This window comes from Salvelinus alpinus, chromosome 14 (genome assembly GCF_045679555.1).
Source record: "Salvelinus alpinus chromosome 14, SLU_Salpinus.1, whole genome shotgun sequence".
Lineage (NCBI taxonomy): Eukaryota > Metazoa > Chordata > Actinopteri > Salmoniformes > Salmonidae > Salvelinus > Salvelinus alpinus.
Window position 1 is genome coordinate 46,484,903 of NC_092099.1, and position 15,376 is coordinate 46,500,278.

General features: G+C 43.5%; 1 protein-coding gene across 7 annotated transcripts in view; it reads right to left on the reverse strand.

Annotated features, from left to right (window-relative positions):
- LOC139538975 (dedicator of cytokinesis protein 9-like) overlaps positions 1-15,376 on the reverse strand; it is a 198,091-nt gene that overhangs the window by 120,823 nt on the left and 61,892 nt on the right. Inside the window, exon 1 of one of the 7 annotated variants that reach the window (XM_071341589.1) lies at positions 4,888-5,118. The exons of the other annotated variants lie outside the window; for them this stretch is intronic. Coding sequence (XP_071197690.1) covers positions 4,888-4,995 — 108 coding nt within the window. The 5' untranslated portion in view covers positions 4,996-5,118. Of the gene's footprint in view, positions 1-4,887; positions 5,119-15,376 lie in introns of those variants that run through there. 7 annotated transcript variants of the gene reach the window in all.

The window sequence follows — 15,376 nt, forward strand, 5'->3', positions numbered from 1 at the left end:
CAACAATACGCTACACACTATTAAAGAAAACACAAAAAGCTCATTCAATTCAATACAGGGACTTGAGGACAAATATTACACATTTAATTTTAGACAATAACACATATGCATTATGTGATTGATTCCTGAGCCATATTTTTATTTATTTAACTAGGCTAGTCATTTAAGAACAAATTCTTATTTATAATGAAGGCCTACCCCAGCTGGGGTAATTGTGCACCGTCCTATGAGACTCCCAATCACAGCCGGTTGTGATACAACCTGGAATCGAACCAGGGTCTGTAGTGACACCTCCAGCACTGAGATGCAGTGCCTTAGACCGCTGTGCCACTCAGGAGCCTACAAAGATACTCCTACACACTCTCCCTCATGACTTCACCCGGACTATTTACATTGACACCCTTTGTTTTTACACTACTGCTACTTGCTGTTAATTACCTGGACAAGGCCATTCTAGACTAGCCATGAAGCTGCTAGCAGGACAAGGCCATTCTAGACTAGCCATGAAGCTGCTAGCAGGACAAGGCCATTCTAGACTAGCCACGAAGCTGCTAGCAGGACAAGGCCATTCTAGACTAGTCATAAAGCTGCTAGCAGGACAAGGCCATTCTAGACTAGTCATAAAGCTGCTAGCAGGACAAGGCCATTCTAGACTAGCCATGAAGCTGCTAGCAGGACAAGGCCATTCTAGACTAGCCATGAAGCTGCTAGCAGGACAAGGCCATTCTAGACTAGCCATGAAGCTGCTAGCAGAACAAGGCCATTCTAGACTAGCCATGAAGCTGCTAGCAGGACAAGGCCATTCTAGACTAGCCATGAAGCTGCTAGCAGGACAAGGCCATTCCAGACTAGCCATGAAGCTGCTAGCAGGACAAGGCCATTCTAGACTAGTCATGAAGCTGCTAGCAGAACAAGGCCATTCTAGACTAGTCATGAAGCTGCTAGCAGGACAAGGACATTCTAGACTAGCCATGAAGCTGCTAGCAGGACAAGGCCATTCTAGACTAATGAAGCTGCTAGCAGGACAAGGCCATTCTAGACTAGTCATAAAGCTGCTAGCAGGACAAGGCCATTCTAGACTAGCCATGAAGCTGCTAGCAGGACAAGGCCATTCTAGACTAGCCATGAAGCTGCTAGCAGGACAAGGCCATTCTAGACTAATGAAGCTGCTAGCAGAACAAGGCCATTCTAGACTAGCCATGAAGCTGCTAGCAGGACAAGGCCATTCTAGACTAGCCGTGAAGCTGCTAGCAGGACAAGGCCATTCCAGACTAGCCATGAAGCTGCTAGCAGGACAAGGCCATTCTAGACTAGTCATGAAGCTGCTAGCAGGACAAGGACATTCTAGACTAGTCATGAAGCTGCTAGCAGAACAAGGCCAGTTCAGAGGTTCCAGACTAGTCATGAAGCTGCTAGCAGAACAAGGCCGGTTCAGAGGTTCCAGACTAGTCATGAAGCTGCTAGCAGAACAAGGCCAGTTCAGAGGTTCCAGACTAGTCATGAAGCTGCTAGCAGAACAAGGCCGGTTCAGAGGTTCCAGACTAGTGATGAAGCTGCTAGCAGAACAAGGCCATTCTAGACTTGCCATGAAGCTGCTAGCAGGACAAGGCCAGTTCAGAGGTTCCAGACTAGTCATGAAGCTGCTAGCAGAACAAGGCCATTCTAGACTAGTCATGAAGCTGCTAGCAGGACAAGGCCATTCTAGACTAGTCATGAAGCTGCTAGCAGAACAAGGCCATTCTAGACTAGTCATGAAGCTGCTAGCAGAACAAGGCCATTCTAGACTAGTCATGAAGCTGCTAGCAGAACAAGGCCATTCTAGACTAGTCATGAAGCTGCTAGCAGAACAAGGCCATTCTAGACTAATGAAGCTGCTAGCAGAACAAGGCCATTCTAGACTAGCCATGAAGCTGCTAGCAGGACAAGGCCATTCTAGACTAGCCATGAAGCTGCTAGCAGAACAAGGCCATTCTAGACTAGCCATGAAGCTGCTAGCAGGACAAGGCCAGTTCAGAGGTTCCAGACTAGTCATGAAGCTGCTAGCAGAACAAGGCCATTCTAGACTAGTCATGAAGCTGCTAGCAGGACAAGGCCATTCTAGACTAGTCATGAAGCTGCTAGCAGAACAAGGCCATTCTAGACTAGTCATGAAGCTGCTAGCAGAACAAGGCCATTCTAGACTAGTCATGAAGCTGCTAGCAGAACAAGGCCATTCTAGACTAGTCATGAAGCTGCTAGCAGGACAAGGCCATTCTAGACTAGCCATGAAGCTGCTATCAGGACAAGGCCATTCTAGACTAATGAAGCTGCTAGCAGGACAAGGCCATTCTAGACTAGTCATAAAGCTGCTAGCAGGACAAGGACATTCTAGACTAGTCATGAAGCTGCTAGCAGGACAAGGCCATTCTAGACTAGCCATGAAGCTGCTAGCAGGACAAGGCCATTCTAGACTAGTCATGAAGCTGCTAGCAGAACAAGGCCATTCTAGACTCGTCATGAAGCTGCTAGCAGGACAAGGACATTCTAGACTAGTCATGAAGCTGCTAGCAGAACAAGGCCATTCTAGACTAGCCATGAAGCTGCTAGCAGAACAAGGCCATTCTAGACTAGCCATGAAGCTGCTAGCAGGACAAGGCCATTCTAGACTAGCCATGAAGCTGCTAGCAGGACAAGGCCATTCTAGACTAGCCATGAAGCTGCTAGCAGGACAAGGCCATTCTAGACTAGCCATGAAGCTGCTAGCAGGACAAGGCCATTCTAGACTAGCCATGAAGCTGCTAGCAGGACAAGGCCATTCTAGACTAGCCACGAAGCTGCTAGCAGGACAAGGCCATTCTAGACTAGTCATAAAGCTGCTAGCAGGACAAGGCCATTCTAGACTAGTCATAAAGCTGCTAGCAGGACAAGGCCATTCTAGACTAGCCATGAAGCTGCTAGCAGGACAAGGCCATTCTAGACTAGCCATGAAGCTGCTAGCAGGACAAGGCCATTCTAGACTAGCCATGAAGCTGCTAGCAGAACAAGGCCATTCTAGACTAGCCATGAAGCTGCTAGCAGGACAAGGCCATTCTAGACTAGCCATGAAGCTGCTAGCAGGACAAGGCCATTCCAGACTAGCCATGAAGCTGCTAGCAGGACAAGGCCATTCTAGACTAGTCATGAAGCTGCTAGCAGAACAAGGCCATTCTAGACTAGTCATGAAGCTGCTAGCAGGACAAGGACATTCTAGACTAGCCATGAAGCTGCTAGCAGGACAAGGCCATTCTAGACTAATGAAGCTGCTAGCAGGACAAGGCCATTCTAGACTAGTCATAAAGCTGCTAGCAGGACAAGGCCATTCTAGACTAGCCATGAAGCTGCTAGCAGGACAAGGCCATTCTAGACTAGCCATGAAGCTGCTAGCAGGACAAGGCCATTCTAGACTAATGAAGCTGCTAGCAGAACAAGGCCATTCTAGACTAGCCATGAAGCTGCTAGCAGGACAAGGCCATTCTAGACTAGCCATGAAGCTGCTAGCAGGACAAGGCCATTCCAGACTAGCCATGAAGCTGCTAGCAGGACAAGGCCATTCTAGACTAGTCATGAAGCTGCTAGCAGGACAAGGACATTCTAGACTAGTCATGAAGCTGCTAGCAGAACAAGGCCAGTTCAGAGGTTCCAGACTAGTCATGAAGCTGCTAGCAGAACAAGGCCGGTTCAGAGGTTCCAGACTAGTCATGAAGCTGCTAGCAGAACAAGGCCAGTTCAGAGGTTCCAGACTAGTCATGAAGCTGCTAGCAGAACAAGGCCGGTTCAGAGGTTCCAGACTAGTGATGAAGCTGCTAGCAGAACAAGGCCATTCTAGACTTGCCATGAAGCTGCTAGCAGGACAAGGCCAGTTCAGAGGTTCCAGACTAGTCATGAAGCTGCTAGCAGAACAAGGCCATTCTAGACTAGTCATGAAGCTGCTAGCAGGACAAGGCCATTCTAGACTAGTCATGAAGCTGCTAGCAGAACAAGGCCATTCTAGACTAGTCATGAAGCTGCTAGCAGAACAAGGCCATTCTAGACTAGTCATGAAGCTGCTAGCAGAACAAGGCCATTCTAGACTAGTCATGAAGCTGCTAGCAGAACAAGGCCATTCTAGACTAATGAAGCTGCTAGCAGAACAAGGCCATTCTAGACTAGCCATGAAGCTGCTAGCAGGACAAGGCCATTCTAGACTAGCCATGAAGCTGCTAGCAGAACAAGGCCATTCTAGACTAGCCATGAAGCTGCTAGCAGGACAAGGCCAGTTCAGAGGTTCCAGACTAGTCATGAAGCTGCTAGCAGAACAAGGCCATTCTAGACTAGTCATGAAGCTGCTAGCAGGACAAGGCCATTCTAGACTAGTCATGAAGCTGCTAGCAGAACAAGGCCATTCTAGACTAGTCATGAAGCTGCTAGCAGAACAAGGCCATTCTAGACTAGTCATGAAGCTGCTAGCAGAACAAGGCCATTCTAGACTCGTCATGAAGCTGCTAGCAGAACAAGGCCATTCTAGACTAATGAAGCTGCTAGCAGAACAAGGCCATTCTAGACTAGCCATGAAGCTGCTAGCAGGACAAGGCCATTCTAGACTAGCCATGAAGCTGCTAGCAGAACAAGGCCAGTTCAGAGGTTCCAGACACCTGACTTCACAACAGTTATGCTACAACTACACCACAACAAGGACTATTGAGTGCTATTTGACTGTAAACAATATCCTCGAGCACTGCTGAAATGTGATGAAGTCACACAACCACTTTAGCTCCCACTTACAGTTTCCAACCCAAAACATGTGGTAAAGAAATTCAGCCAACTACTAAAGTAACTTTTAGTGTCTCAGCTGAAACCATTGCTAGGTTATCCCCTCATTCCGTGACTTACCACCACCTGCGGCACTGCCTCCACCTCGGCTCCAGCCAAACTCTTGTACTGCTGGGGAGAGTCAATCACCAGCTCCTTCTTAGGGGCTTTGTTAGCCCTTCCTTGCATTGTCAACAGCTGTGGTCACAAATGTCCTCACTAGATCCCAAAGAGCAGCAATAGGCAGCCAGCATGTCCAACGGAGGGTAAAGTTAGGGAAGTTCTCCTGAGCCCCTAAAGCTCTCTCTCTCTCTCTCTCTCTCTCTCTCTCTCTCTCTCAGACCACTCTGTGTCTGAATTTCTGTGCCTCCCAGTCCTAGACTCACACCCAGGCTACGGAGAGAGACGGCCCCTCCCACACTCAGCTGCGCTGCCTGCCTGCCTTCCTGGGGGAGTTACAGCCTTCACACACACACACACACACACACACACACACACACACACACACACACACACACACACACACACACACACACACACACACACACACACACACACACACACACACACACACACACACACACACACACACACACTTTAATGACACGGGCTGACAATGCCAGACAAAGATGCCACCTTCCATGCCACTGTTCTTCTAGTTCAAGGGACTGTCCAGTCCATGGATCCAGGCCTTATGTAACAACAGCTGTAAATAGAGCTGCTTCCCATTTCAGCATGGAGAATAACATAGAGAAGTAAGACTATAATAGAAAGGGAGACAAGAATAGTGTACTTCCATCGACATACATTATGTCATTTATTCAAGGAATTTGACAAACATCTAGAGAATTCATATCTGTGAGGGAACACACTTACACATCAGCAAAACCGATGAGTAGTGGTTTTTCCCATGTCAACATCAGTTATCAACTAGAATCAACTCCTCAGATTGAGTTTGTAGTGTAGCCTCAGAAAACATATTTCACACATCCTGACCCACATAATCTGCCATTTTAACATCAAATCCTGACCAACATAATCTGCCATTTTAACACCAAATCCTGACCCACATAATCTGCCATTTTAACACCAAACCCTGACCCACATAATCTGCCATTTTAACACCAAATCCTGACCCACATAATCTGCCATCTAAACACCAAACCCTGACCCACATAATCTGCTATTTGAACAGCAAATCCTGACCCACATAATCTGCCATCTAAACACCAAACCCTGACCCACATAATCTGCTATTTTAACAGCAAATCCTGACCCACATAATCTGCCATCTAAACACCAAACCCTGACCCACATAATCTGCTATTTTAACAGCAAATCCTGACCCACATAATCTGCCATCTAAACACCAAACCCTGACCCACATAATCTGCTATTTTAACAGCAAATCCTCACCCACATAATCTGCCATCTAAACACCAAACCCTGACCCACATAATCTGCTATTTTAACAGCAAATCCTGACCCACATAATCTGCCATCTAAACACCAAAGTCTTTTCTCCTTTTTCCACTCAATTTGAAACTGATTGAAACTCAGTTTCTAACTGATTGAAACTCAGTTGGAAACTGACTGAAACTCAGTTGGAAACTGACTGAAACTCAGTTTGAAACTGACTGAAACTCAGTTTGAAACTGACTGATACTCAGTTGGAAACTGACTGAAACTCAGTTGGAAACTGACTGAAACTCAGTTGGAAACTGACTGGAACTCAGTTGGAAACTGACTGAAACTCAGTTTGAAACTGACTGAAACTCAATTTGAAACTGACTGAAACTCAATTTGAAACTGACTGAAACTCAGTTAGAAACTGACTGAAACTCAGTTAGAAACTGACTGAAACTCAGTTAGAAACTGACAAACTCAGTTAGAAACTGACTGAAACTCAATTTGAAACTGACTGAAACTCAGTTGGAAACTGACTGGAACTCAGTTGGAAACTGACTGAAACTCAGTTTGAAACTGACTGAAACTCAATTTGAAACTGACTGAAACTCAATTTGAAACTGACTGAAACTCAGTTAGAAACTGACTGAAACTCAGTTAGAAACTGACTGAAACTCAGTTAGAAACTGACAAACTCAGTTAGAAACTGACTGAAACTCAATTTGAAACTGACTGAAACTCAGTTAGAAACTGACAAACTCAGTTAGAAACTGACTGAAACTCAATTTGAAACTGACTGAAACTCAGTTAGAAACTGACTGAAACTCAGTTAGAAACTGACTGAAACTCAGTTAGAAACTGACTGAAACTCAGTTTGAAACTGACTGAAACTCAGTTTGAAACTGACTGAAACTCAGTTTGAAACTGACTGAAACTCAGTTTGAAAGTGAAGACGCACCCCTTATGAAAATCTCCAGATGTACAGTATGATTGCATCTATGGAGTCAACAAGGTCAAGAATTAAATGTGTATCTGTCCACTGTATGTAGCTCTGAGCTGTAGATCTTTATGTGTTCTTTCTGCTTCCTGGTGGTCACGGGGTCTCACCAGGGCCTCAGAGAGAGAGATTAGGCTTGTCTCCTGTCTGTAAAAGCCTCTGGTTGTTGATCATCCATCTACCAGAGGGGCCTTTCAAGTGCTAACCCACCTCCAAGTAGGTTCGACCCTCCAGATTCCTCAATTGGCCACAGCAGGGAGGATGTTACCTTTTCACACTTGTGTCAGAGCTCAACGCGAGGGGGCAGGACCTTGGTGAGGACTACAGCTGTTCCCCTACCACTGCCCCCCTGTCCCCACACTTAACCCCCGTCCCCCTGCCCACACTGGCCTCTGTACACATAACCCCCGTCCCCAAAACATAACCCCCGTCCCCCACTAGACCACTCACATGCTGGAGCCCCAGGCCCTGAAATCCACAACCTTCCTCCAGCTTCAACCCCCCCCCCCCCCCCCTTCCCCCCAGGTTGGCGGCACGGAGACTCAGAGAGAAGGGGACTGGAGAACATCACAGTGGAATGAGTTACACGTCTGTGTCTTCCTGAGGGAAAACAGTGGCAGCTCTCTCTAGGTTTCACAGAGCAGCGATGAGTCATTTGAGTTCCTGTCTCTGATAAACAATGTCTGCAATGTCCCTTTGGTGCAAGACTGTCATCACTCGTACGACTAACAACCGATGAATGACAAGTCTTTATAGGCCAACATTAAGGCTGTACATTGTTCATTATGTTATACAGTATGTATAAGATCTCCCCATTTGCTGATGTAATGCAAGGTCCATCCACCACATATTAGTGACAAAAGTCTTGTTTGGATGTTGACTCTCGTAGCAAACAACTAACTCGCGACCAAGTACAGTAATCGAGCTACTCCTGCACGCCACAACTCCATGAGGAATTTCACCAGACATGCTTTGAAACACCCACTTGTTTACTATGTCACAGAGGAATCCAAATTAATTACTGTGCTTTTTATATCGATTGTGACATTTACAAATTAGCATGATGTCAACAATTCTTTAACAGCAATGCCACAGTCATTGAGACTAGCACAGCACCCAGGACACAGTGAATCCATGTTCTATTAGTCCAGCTGAAACAACTAGATATCTGTTCTAATCCCTAACTGGGTAGTTATTTTATATTATATATATATACAGTACCAGTCAAAAGTTTGGACACACCTTCTCATTCAAGGGTTTTGCTTTATTTTGTACTATTTTCTACGTTGTAGAATAATAGTGAAGACATCAAAACTATGAAATAACACATATGGAATCATGTAGTAAAACAAGTCAAAATATATTTTATATTTGAGATTATTGTACCATGTAGAACCATATAGAATCATGTAGAAACTGGCAACTGTTCCATAGTAAATTATATTATTATTATTATTATTATTATACTAGGCTATACTATTCCCTAATAAATGATTGCTACAGTATACCTGGTCTCTGTCATAGCATTATGAAGGTGCAGAGTAAATACTAAGCTAGCTGTCTTTCTATTTGCGTCCCATAATGTTTAGCTGTGTCTTTAAGATACTACATATGATTGTTAGTGTGATGATGCACAAAGCAGAGAAGGGACAGAACCCTGCTTCAGTTATCTTTGTGTTTCATCGTTACTTCTTCCCTTTACTGCCATCCCAGTTTCCTCTGAAGCACTCGTCATCAAGAAGAAAATGTTGCTTCCTCTGTTTAGATCATCTATATCAGCCCTAGACTTTTATTGCGTTTCATTCTGCATCATCACTGAATCACCTTGTTATCTATTTTGGTAAATATGAGGAAATTGGTATTGTAGAGCCTATCACACTTCGTCTGGCACTAGAGGACAGTTATCAAACTGTGCAATGATAGCAGTCTTTTCATTGGGACTTTTCCTCAGGTCGGTATACCAATGATAAGGTTAACACATAGTAAAACACCCTCAACTAATCACTCTCTTTAGACTGCTGTGTCAGGTCAGTCCACATCTACACCACTGCTATGTCAGGTCAGTCCACATCGACACCACTGCTATGTCAGGTCAGTCCACATCTACACCACTGCTATGTCAGGCCAGTCCACATCGACACCACTGCTATGTCAGGTCAGTCCACATCTACACCACTGCTATGTCAGGTCAGTCCACATCTACACCACTGCTATGTCAGGTCAGTCCACATCTACACCACTGCTATGTCAGGTCAGTCCACATCTACACCACTGCTATGTCAGGTCAGTCCACATCGACACCACTGCTATGTCAGGTCAGTCCACATCTACACCACTGCTATGTCAGGTCAGTCCACATCGACACCACTGCTATGTCAGGTCAGTCCACATCTACACCACTGCTATGTCAGCAGGGTTTTTTTCTGGATCAAAAGGGGGCTAAAGTTGTGGGTGTGGCAAAGGGTGTGGCAGGGGGCGTGGCAATGGGCACAGTCAGCATGGCAGAATTCTGTAGAACATTTTAGTGGTTTTATTTTAATTTTATTTTTATGTTTGTAATTTAAAGCAAATTTCCTGCAATTCTCAGAATTTCTCCATGGAGCTGAGATAACGTTTTGCAGTTTTAACGTTCATTTCCTGCAATTCTACACATTTTGTCATAGAGCTGAGAGAACATTTTGGAGTTTTAAATCTAATTTCCAACGATTCTACATATTCTGACAAGTAATTGAGAGAAAATGTTGCAGTTTTAAATATATTTTCCTGCAATTCTATGCATTTTGCCATGGCTAATGTTATGTTATTTTGCTCAAACTTAATAACTATATCAATATTGTTCAATTAATTGTTTTTAGAATTTTCAATTTTTTGTACTATTTAGCTTTTATTATGGTGATTGTTAGTTCTCAAAGATTATATTATAAAAAAATATATAGGTCAATTTTTCTTTCTACAGCATGCCCATGATACATGTAGTCTTTTGCCAAGGTTGAATGTTGTGGAAAATAATATAATGTAACTCTATCAAAAAATGTGTTGCCCTTCAAGTTCCAAACAGCAGGGCAATGATGTGTACAATGTAGCTGTCAGAGTCAAACAAAGCCCCTGTTGCCAGGGAAGGTGTTGATGCAGGAGCCTAGCTAGATAATGTTCTCCTGTCCCAGTCACAGTGTCAGAGTGTGAGAGAGACGGCCACGGAAAACGCCTCAATGTTATCAGCATGTCTGAAAACACTCCCTCCTAGGCAACTTCACAATGGCCTGAGACGACACACATACTGTTGGTAGGAAGCAATCCTGACAACAAAAACAAAACAATTCCCGCTTTAGCTAGACAGCTAGGGAGCTAAGTCTGGTTTAGCTAGACAGCTAGGGAGCTAAGTCTGGTTTAGCTAGACAGCTAGGGAGCTAAGTCTGGTTTAGCTAGGGAGCTAGGGAGCTAAGTCTGGTTTAGCTAGACAGCTAGGGAGCTAAGTCTGGTTTAGCTAGACAGCTAGGGAGCTAAGTCTGGTTTAGCTAGACAGCTAGGGAGCTAAGTCTGTTGTTGTTTAGCTAGACAGCTAGGGAGCTAAGTCTGGTTTAGCTAGACAGCTAGGGAGCTAAGTCTGTTGTTGTTTAGCTAGACAGCTAGGGAGCTAAGTCTGGTTTAGCTAGACAGCTAGGGAGCTAAGTCTGTTGTTGTTTAGCTAGACAGCTAGGGAGCTAAGTCTGTTGTTGTTTAGCTAGACAGCTAGGGAGCTAAGTCTGTTGTTGTTTAGCTGTGCTTAGGGCCAGAATGTAAAGGGACGGGGGATTTTTATTTACTTTATTTAACAAGGCAAGTCAGTTAAGAACAAATTGTTATTTACAATGACGGCCAACCAAAAGGCAAAAGACCTCCTGCGGGGGCTGGGATTCCCCCCCAAAATATAGGACAAAACACACATCACGACAAGAAAGACACCACAACACTACATAAAGAGAGACCTAAGACAACAACATAGTATGGCAGCAACACATGACAACACAACATGGTAGCAGCACAACACGACAACAATATGGTAGCAACACAGCATGGCAGCTGCACAACATAGTAGTAGCACAAAACATGGTACAAACATTATTGGGCACAGACAACAGCACAAAGGGCAAGAAGGTAGAGACAACAATACATCACGCGAAGCAGCCACAAGTGTCAGTAAGAGTGTCCGTGATTGAGTCTTTGAATGAAGAGATAAAACTGTCCAGTTTGAGTGTTTGCTGCAGCTCGTTCCAGTCGCTAGCTGCAGCAAACTAAAAAGAGGAGGGGGAGGGATCTGATTGTTTGTTTTTTCTCTGATAGCGGCACATGAAACAAAATCCAATAAAGTTAAATAATCACTATATCTTTTTTGGGCCAATATAATATCGATATTTGATTCCAAGTATCAATTTGTTTCTACTATAGGCAACAAACAATCAGCCAACAGCATACCACCCTCAAATCAAATCAAATGTTATTTGTCACATACACATGGTTAGCAGATGTTAATGCGAGTGTAGCGAAATGCTTGTGCTTCTAGTTCCGACAATGCAGTAATAACCAACGAGTAATTTAACCTAACAATCCCACAACTACTACCTTATACACACAAGTGTAAAGGGATAAAGAATATGTACATAAAGATATATGAATGAGTGATGGTACAGAACGGCATAGGCAAGATGCAGTATATGGTATAGAGTACAGTATATACATATGAGATGAGTAATGTAGGGTATGTAAACATAAAAGTGCATTGTTTAAAGTGGCTAGTGATACATGTATTACATAAAGATGGCAAGATGCAGTAGATGATATAGAGTACAGTATATACATATACATTATATTAAGTGGCATTGTTTAAAGTGGCTAGTGATACATTTTTGATCAATTTCCATCAATTCCCATTATTAAAGTGAGCTGGAGTTGAGTCAGTATGTTGGCAGCAGCCACTCGATGTTAGTGGTGGCTGTTTAACAGTCTGATGGCCTTGAGATAGAAGCTGTTTTTCAGTCTCTCGGTCCCTGCTTTGATGCACCTGTACTGACCTCGCCTTCTGGATAACGGGGGTGAACAGGCAGTGGCTCGGGTGGTTGTCCTTGATGATCTTTATGGCCTTCCTGTGACATCGGGTGGTGTAGGTATCCTGGAGGGCAGGTAGTTTGCCCCCAGTGATGCGTTGTGCAGACCTCACTACCCTCTGGAGAGCCTTACCGTTGTGGGCGGAGCAGTTGCCGTACCAGGCGGTGATACAGCCCGACAGGATGCTCTCGATTGTGCATCTGTAGAAGTTTGTGAGTGCTTTTGGTGACAAGCCGCATTTCTTCAGCCTCCTGAGGTTGAAGAGGCGCTGCTGCGCCTTCTTCACAACGCTGTCTGTGTGGGTGGACCAATTCAGTTTGTCCGTGATGTGTACGCTGAGGAACTTAAAACTTACTACCCTCTCCACTACTGTCCCGTCGATGTGGATAGGGGGGTGCTCCCTCTGCTGTTTCCTGAAGTCCACAATCATCTCCTTTGTTTTGTTGACGTTGAGTGTGAGGTTATTTTCCTGACACCACACTCCGAGGGCCCCCCACCCACTGTGGGCTTGGTTGGTCCTGGTTGGTCCCTGGATGGGAAACCAGATGCTACTGGAAGTGGTGTTGGATGGCCAGTAGGAGGCACCTTTTCCTCTGATCTAAAAACAAAATATCCCAATGCCCCAGGGCAGTGATTGGGGACATTGCCCTGTGTAGGGTGCCGTCTTTTGGATGGGACGTTAAACGGGTGTGCTGACTCTCTGTGGTCACTAAAAGATCCCATGGCAGTTATCGTAAGAGTCGGGGTGTTAACCCCGGTGTCCTGCCTAAATTCCCAATTTTATTTTTCATCCGATAGTTTGATCTCCATCTTTAAAAAAAAATATTGAGCCAACAAGTTCAGCACTTTTATTTCCCTGACTGATCAAAACTAGTTTTATCATGGCTTTCTCGTCTCTCTGCAGCAGACAAAGTGAGCAATATGTTTGGAACATCAACTCGCAATTAAATCGCAGTACCAAATCGCAATACATATATAGCAGCATCATGAGAATCGCAATACATATCGTAACAGTGTAGTGGACAGTGATATTTATCATGATTGATATTATAAATACCTGTGGCTCGTAACAAGACTAAGCAATTAGCCCCTTAAATGAATTGTATTTATCTGACTCCATAAGATAAATAGCAACATACAAGAACACTATAGTTGAGTTACAGTAATATAACACTATAGTTGAGTTACAGTAATAGAACACTATAGTTACAGTAATAGAACACTATAGTTACAGTAATAGAACACTATGGTTGAGTTACAGTAATAGAACACTATAGTTGAGTTACAGTAATATAACACTATAGTTACAGTAATAGAACACTATAGTTACAGTAATATAACACTATAGTTACAGTAATAGAACACTATAGTTGAGTTACAGTAATAGAACACTATAGTTACAGTAATATAACACAATAGTTACAGTAATAGAACACTATAGTTACAGTAATATAACACTATAGTTACAGTAATAGAACACTATAGTTGAGTTACAGTAATAGAACACTATAGTTACAGTAATAGAACACTATAGTTACAGTAATAGAACACTATAGTTGAGTTACAGTAACAGGTAATGAAGAAATATCTGAGTATTTTAATTACTTTGTAAAATGAATGGAATCACATACAAGACATAAACTTAAGTTACAAAGCATTAACAAGCATTACAAGGCATCATTGTAAGCATGGTCAGAGAGAGAGAGAGAAACCATAGCCTGAAAAGCCATGCCCCAAAAGTCTATGGGGTGGAAAGGGAAAGAATATCTCACCACAGCAGGTCAGGAACAAATACGAGAAAGAACATTGAATCTTAGACCCCTTTACAAGCATTTGAGTTGTTTAGATTGTTGTTGACCAATAGTACTGTAAAGTTAACCTCCAATCAGATTGTCAGATCTACATGATGTAACCACTACTTCTCAGAGGTGTGACAATGGTGGTTGACAAGACCAACACAGAGAATGATGAATTCCTAAGACCAACACGGAGAATGATGAATTCCTAAGACCAACACAGAGAATGATGAATTCCTAAGACCAACACAGAGAATGATGAATTCCTAAGACCAACACAGAGAATGATGAATTCCTAAGACCAACACAGAATGATGAATTCCTAAGACCAACACAGAGAATGATGAATTCCTAAGACCAACACAGAGAATGATGAATTCCTAAGACCAACACAGAGAATGATGAATTCCTAAGACCAACACAGAGAATGATGAATTCCTAAGACCAACACAGAGAATGATGAATTCCTAAGACAACACAGAGAATGATGAATTCCTAAGACCAACACAGAGAATGATGAATTCCTAAGACAACACACAGCAAATTGTTGCATACAGTTGATAAGAAGAGTCCCTTCTGGGGCTGGGCTGCCCTACAACGGCACCTAAGTATATTGCTAATGTCGTATCGTGAGGTCCATGGCAATACCTAGATCAAGAGAACACCCAGGCCATGTGTATAACACTGGTAGCTGTCAGAGTTTCCACTGGTAGAACAAGATGACAGAGAGGAGAGAGACTGTAGGCTTATAAGGAAAGTAGGCCTGGATAATATCATATTATAGTCTTAGCAGAGGTGAAAGAAGACTTCATTTCTTCCCAGTATAGGACCTCCTATGTGTGCACAGGCTGTTTATGTGGCTAATCATATAATTACATGTAGAATCCCTATTCATTTCAATAGGATCCTTTATATTATTTATTTTAACTAGGCAAGTCAGTTAAGAACAAATTCTTATTTTCAATGATGGCCTAGGAACAGCGGGTTATGTAACGCTCGTCGTGGTTGGAAGAAGAGGAGGACCAATGCGCAGCGTGGTAAGTGTCCATATTGTTTTTAATACGAATAACGAACACTGAACAAAAACAATAAAACGACAAACGAACAGTCCTGTACGGTGAAGCAAAACACAGAACAGAAAATAATCACCCACAACACACAATGAAAAACAGGCTACCTAAATATGGCTCCCAATCAGAGACAACGACTGACACCTGCCTCTGATTGAGAACCATACTAGGCCAAACACATAGAAATCTAACAACAGAACAAAACATAGAAAAACAAC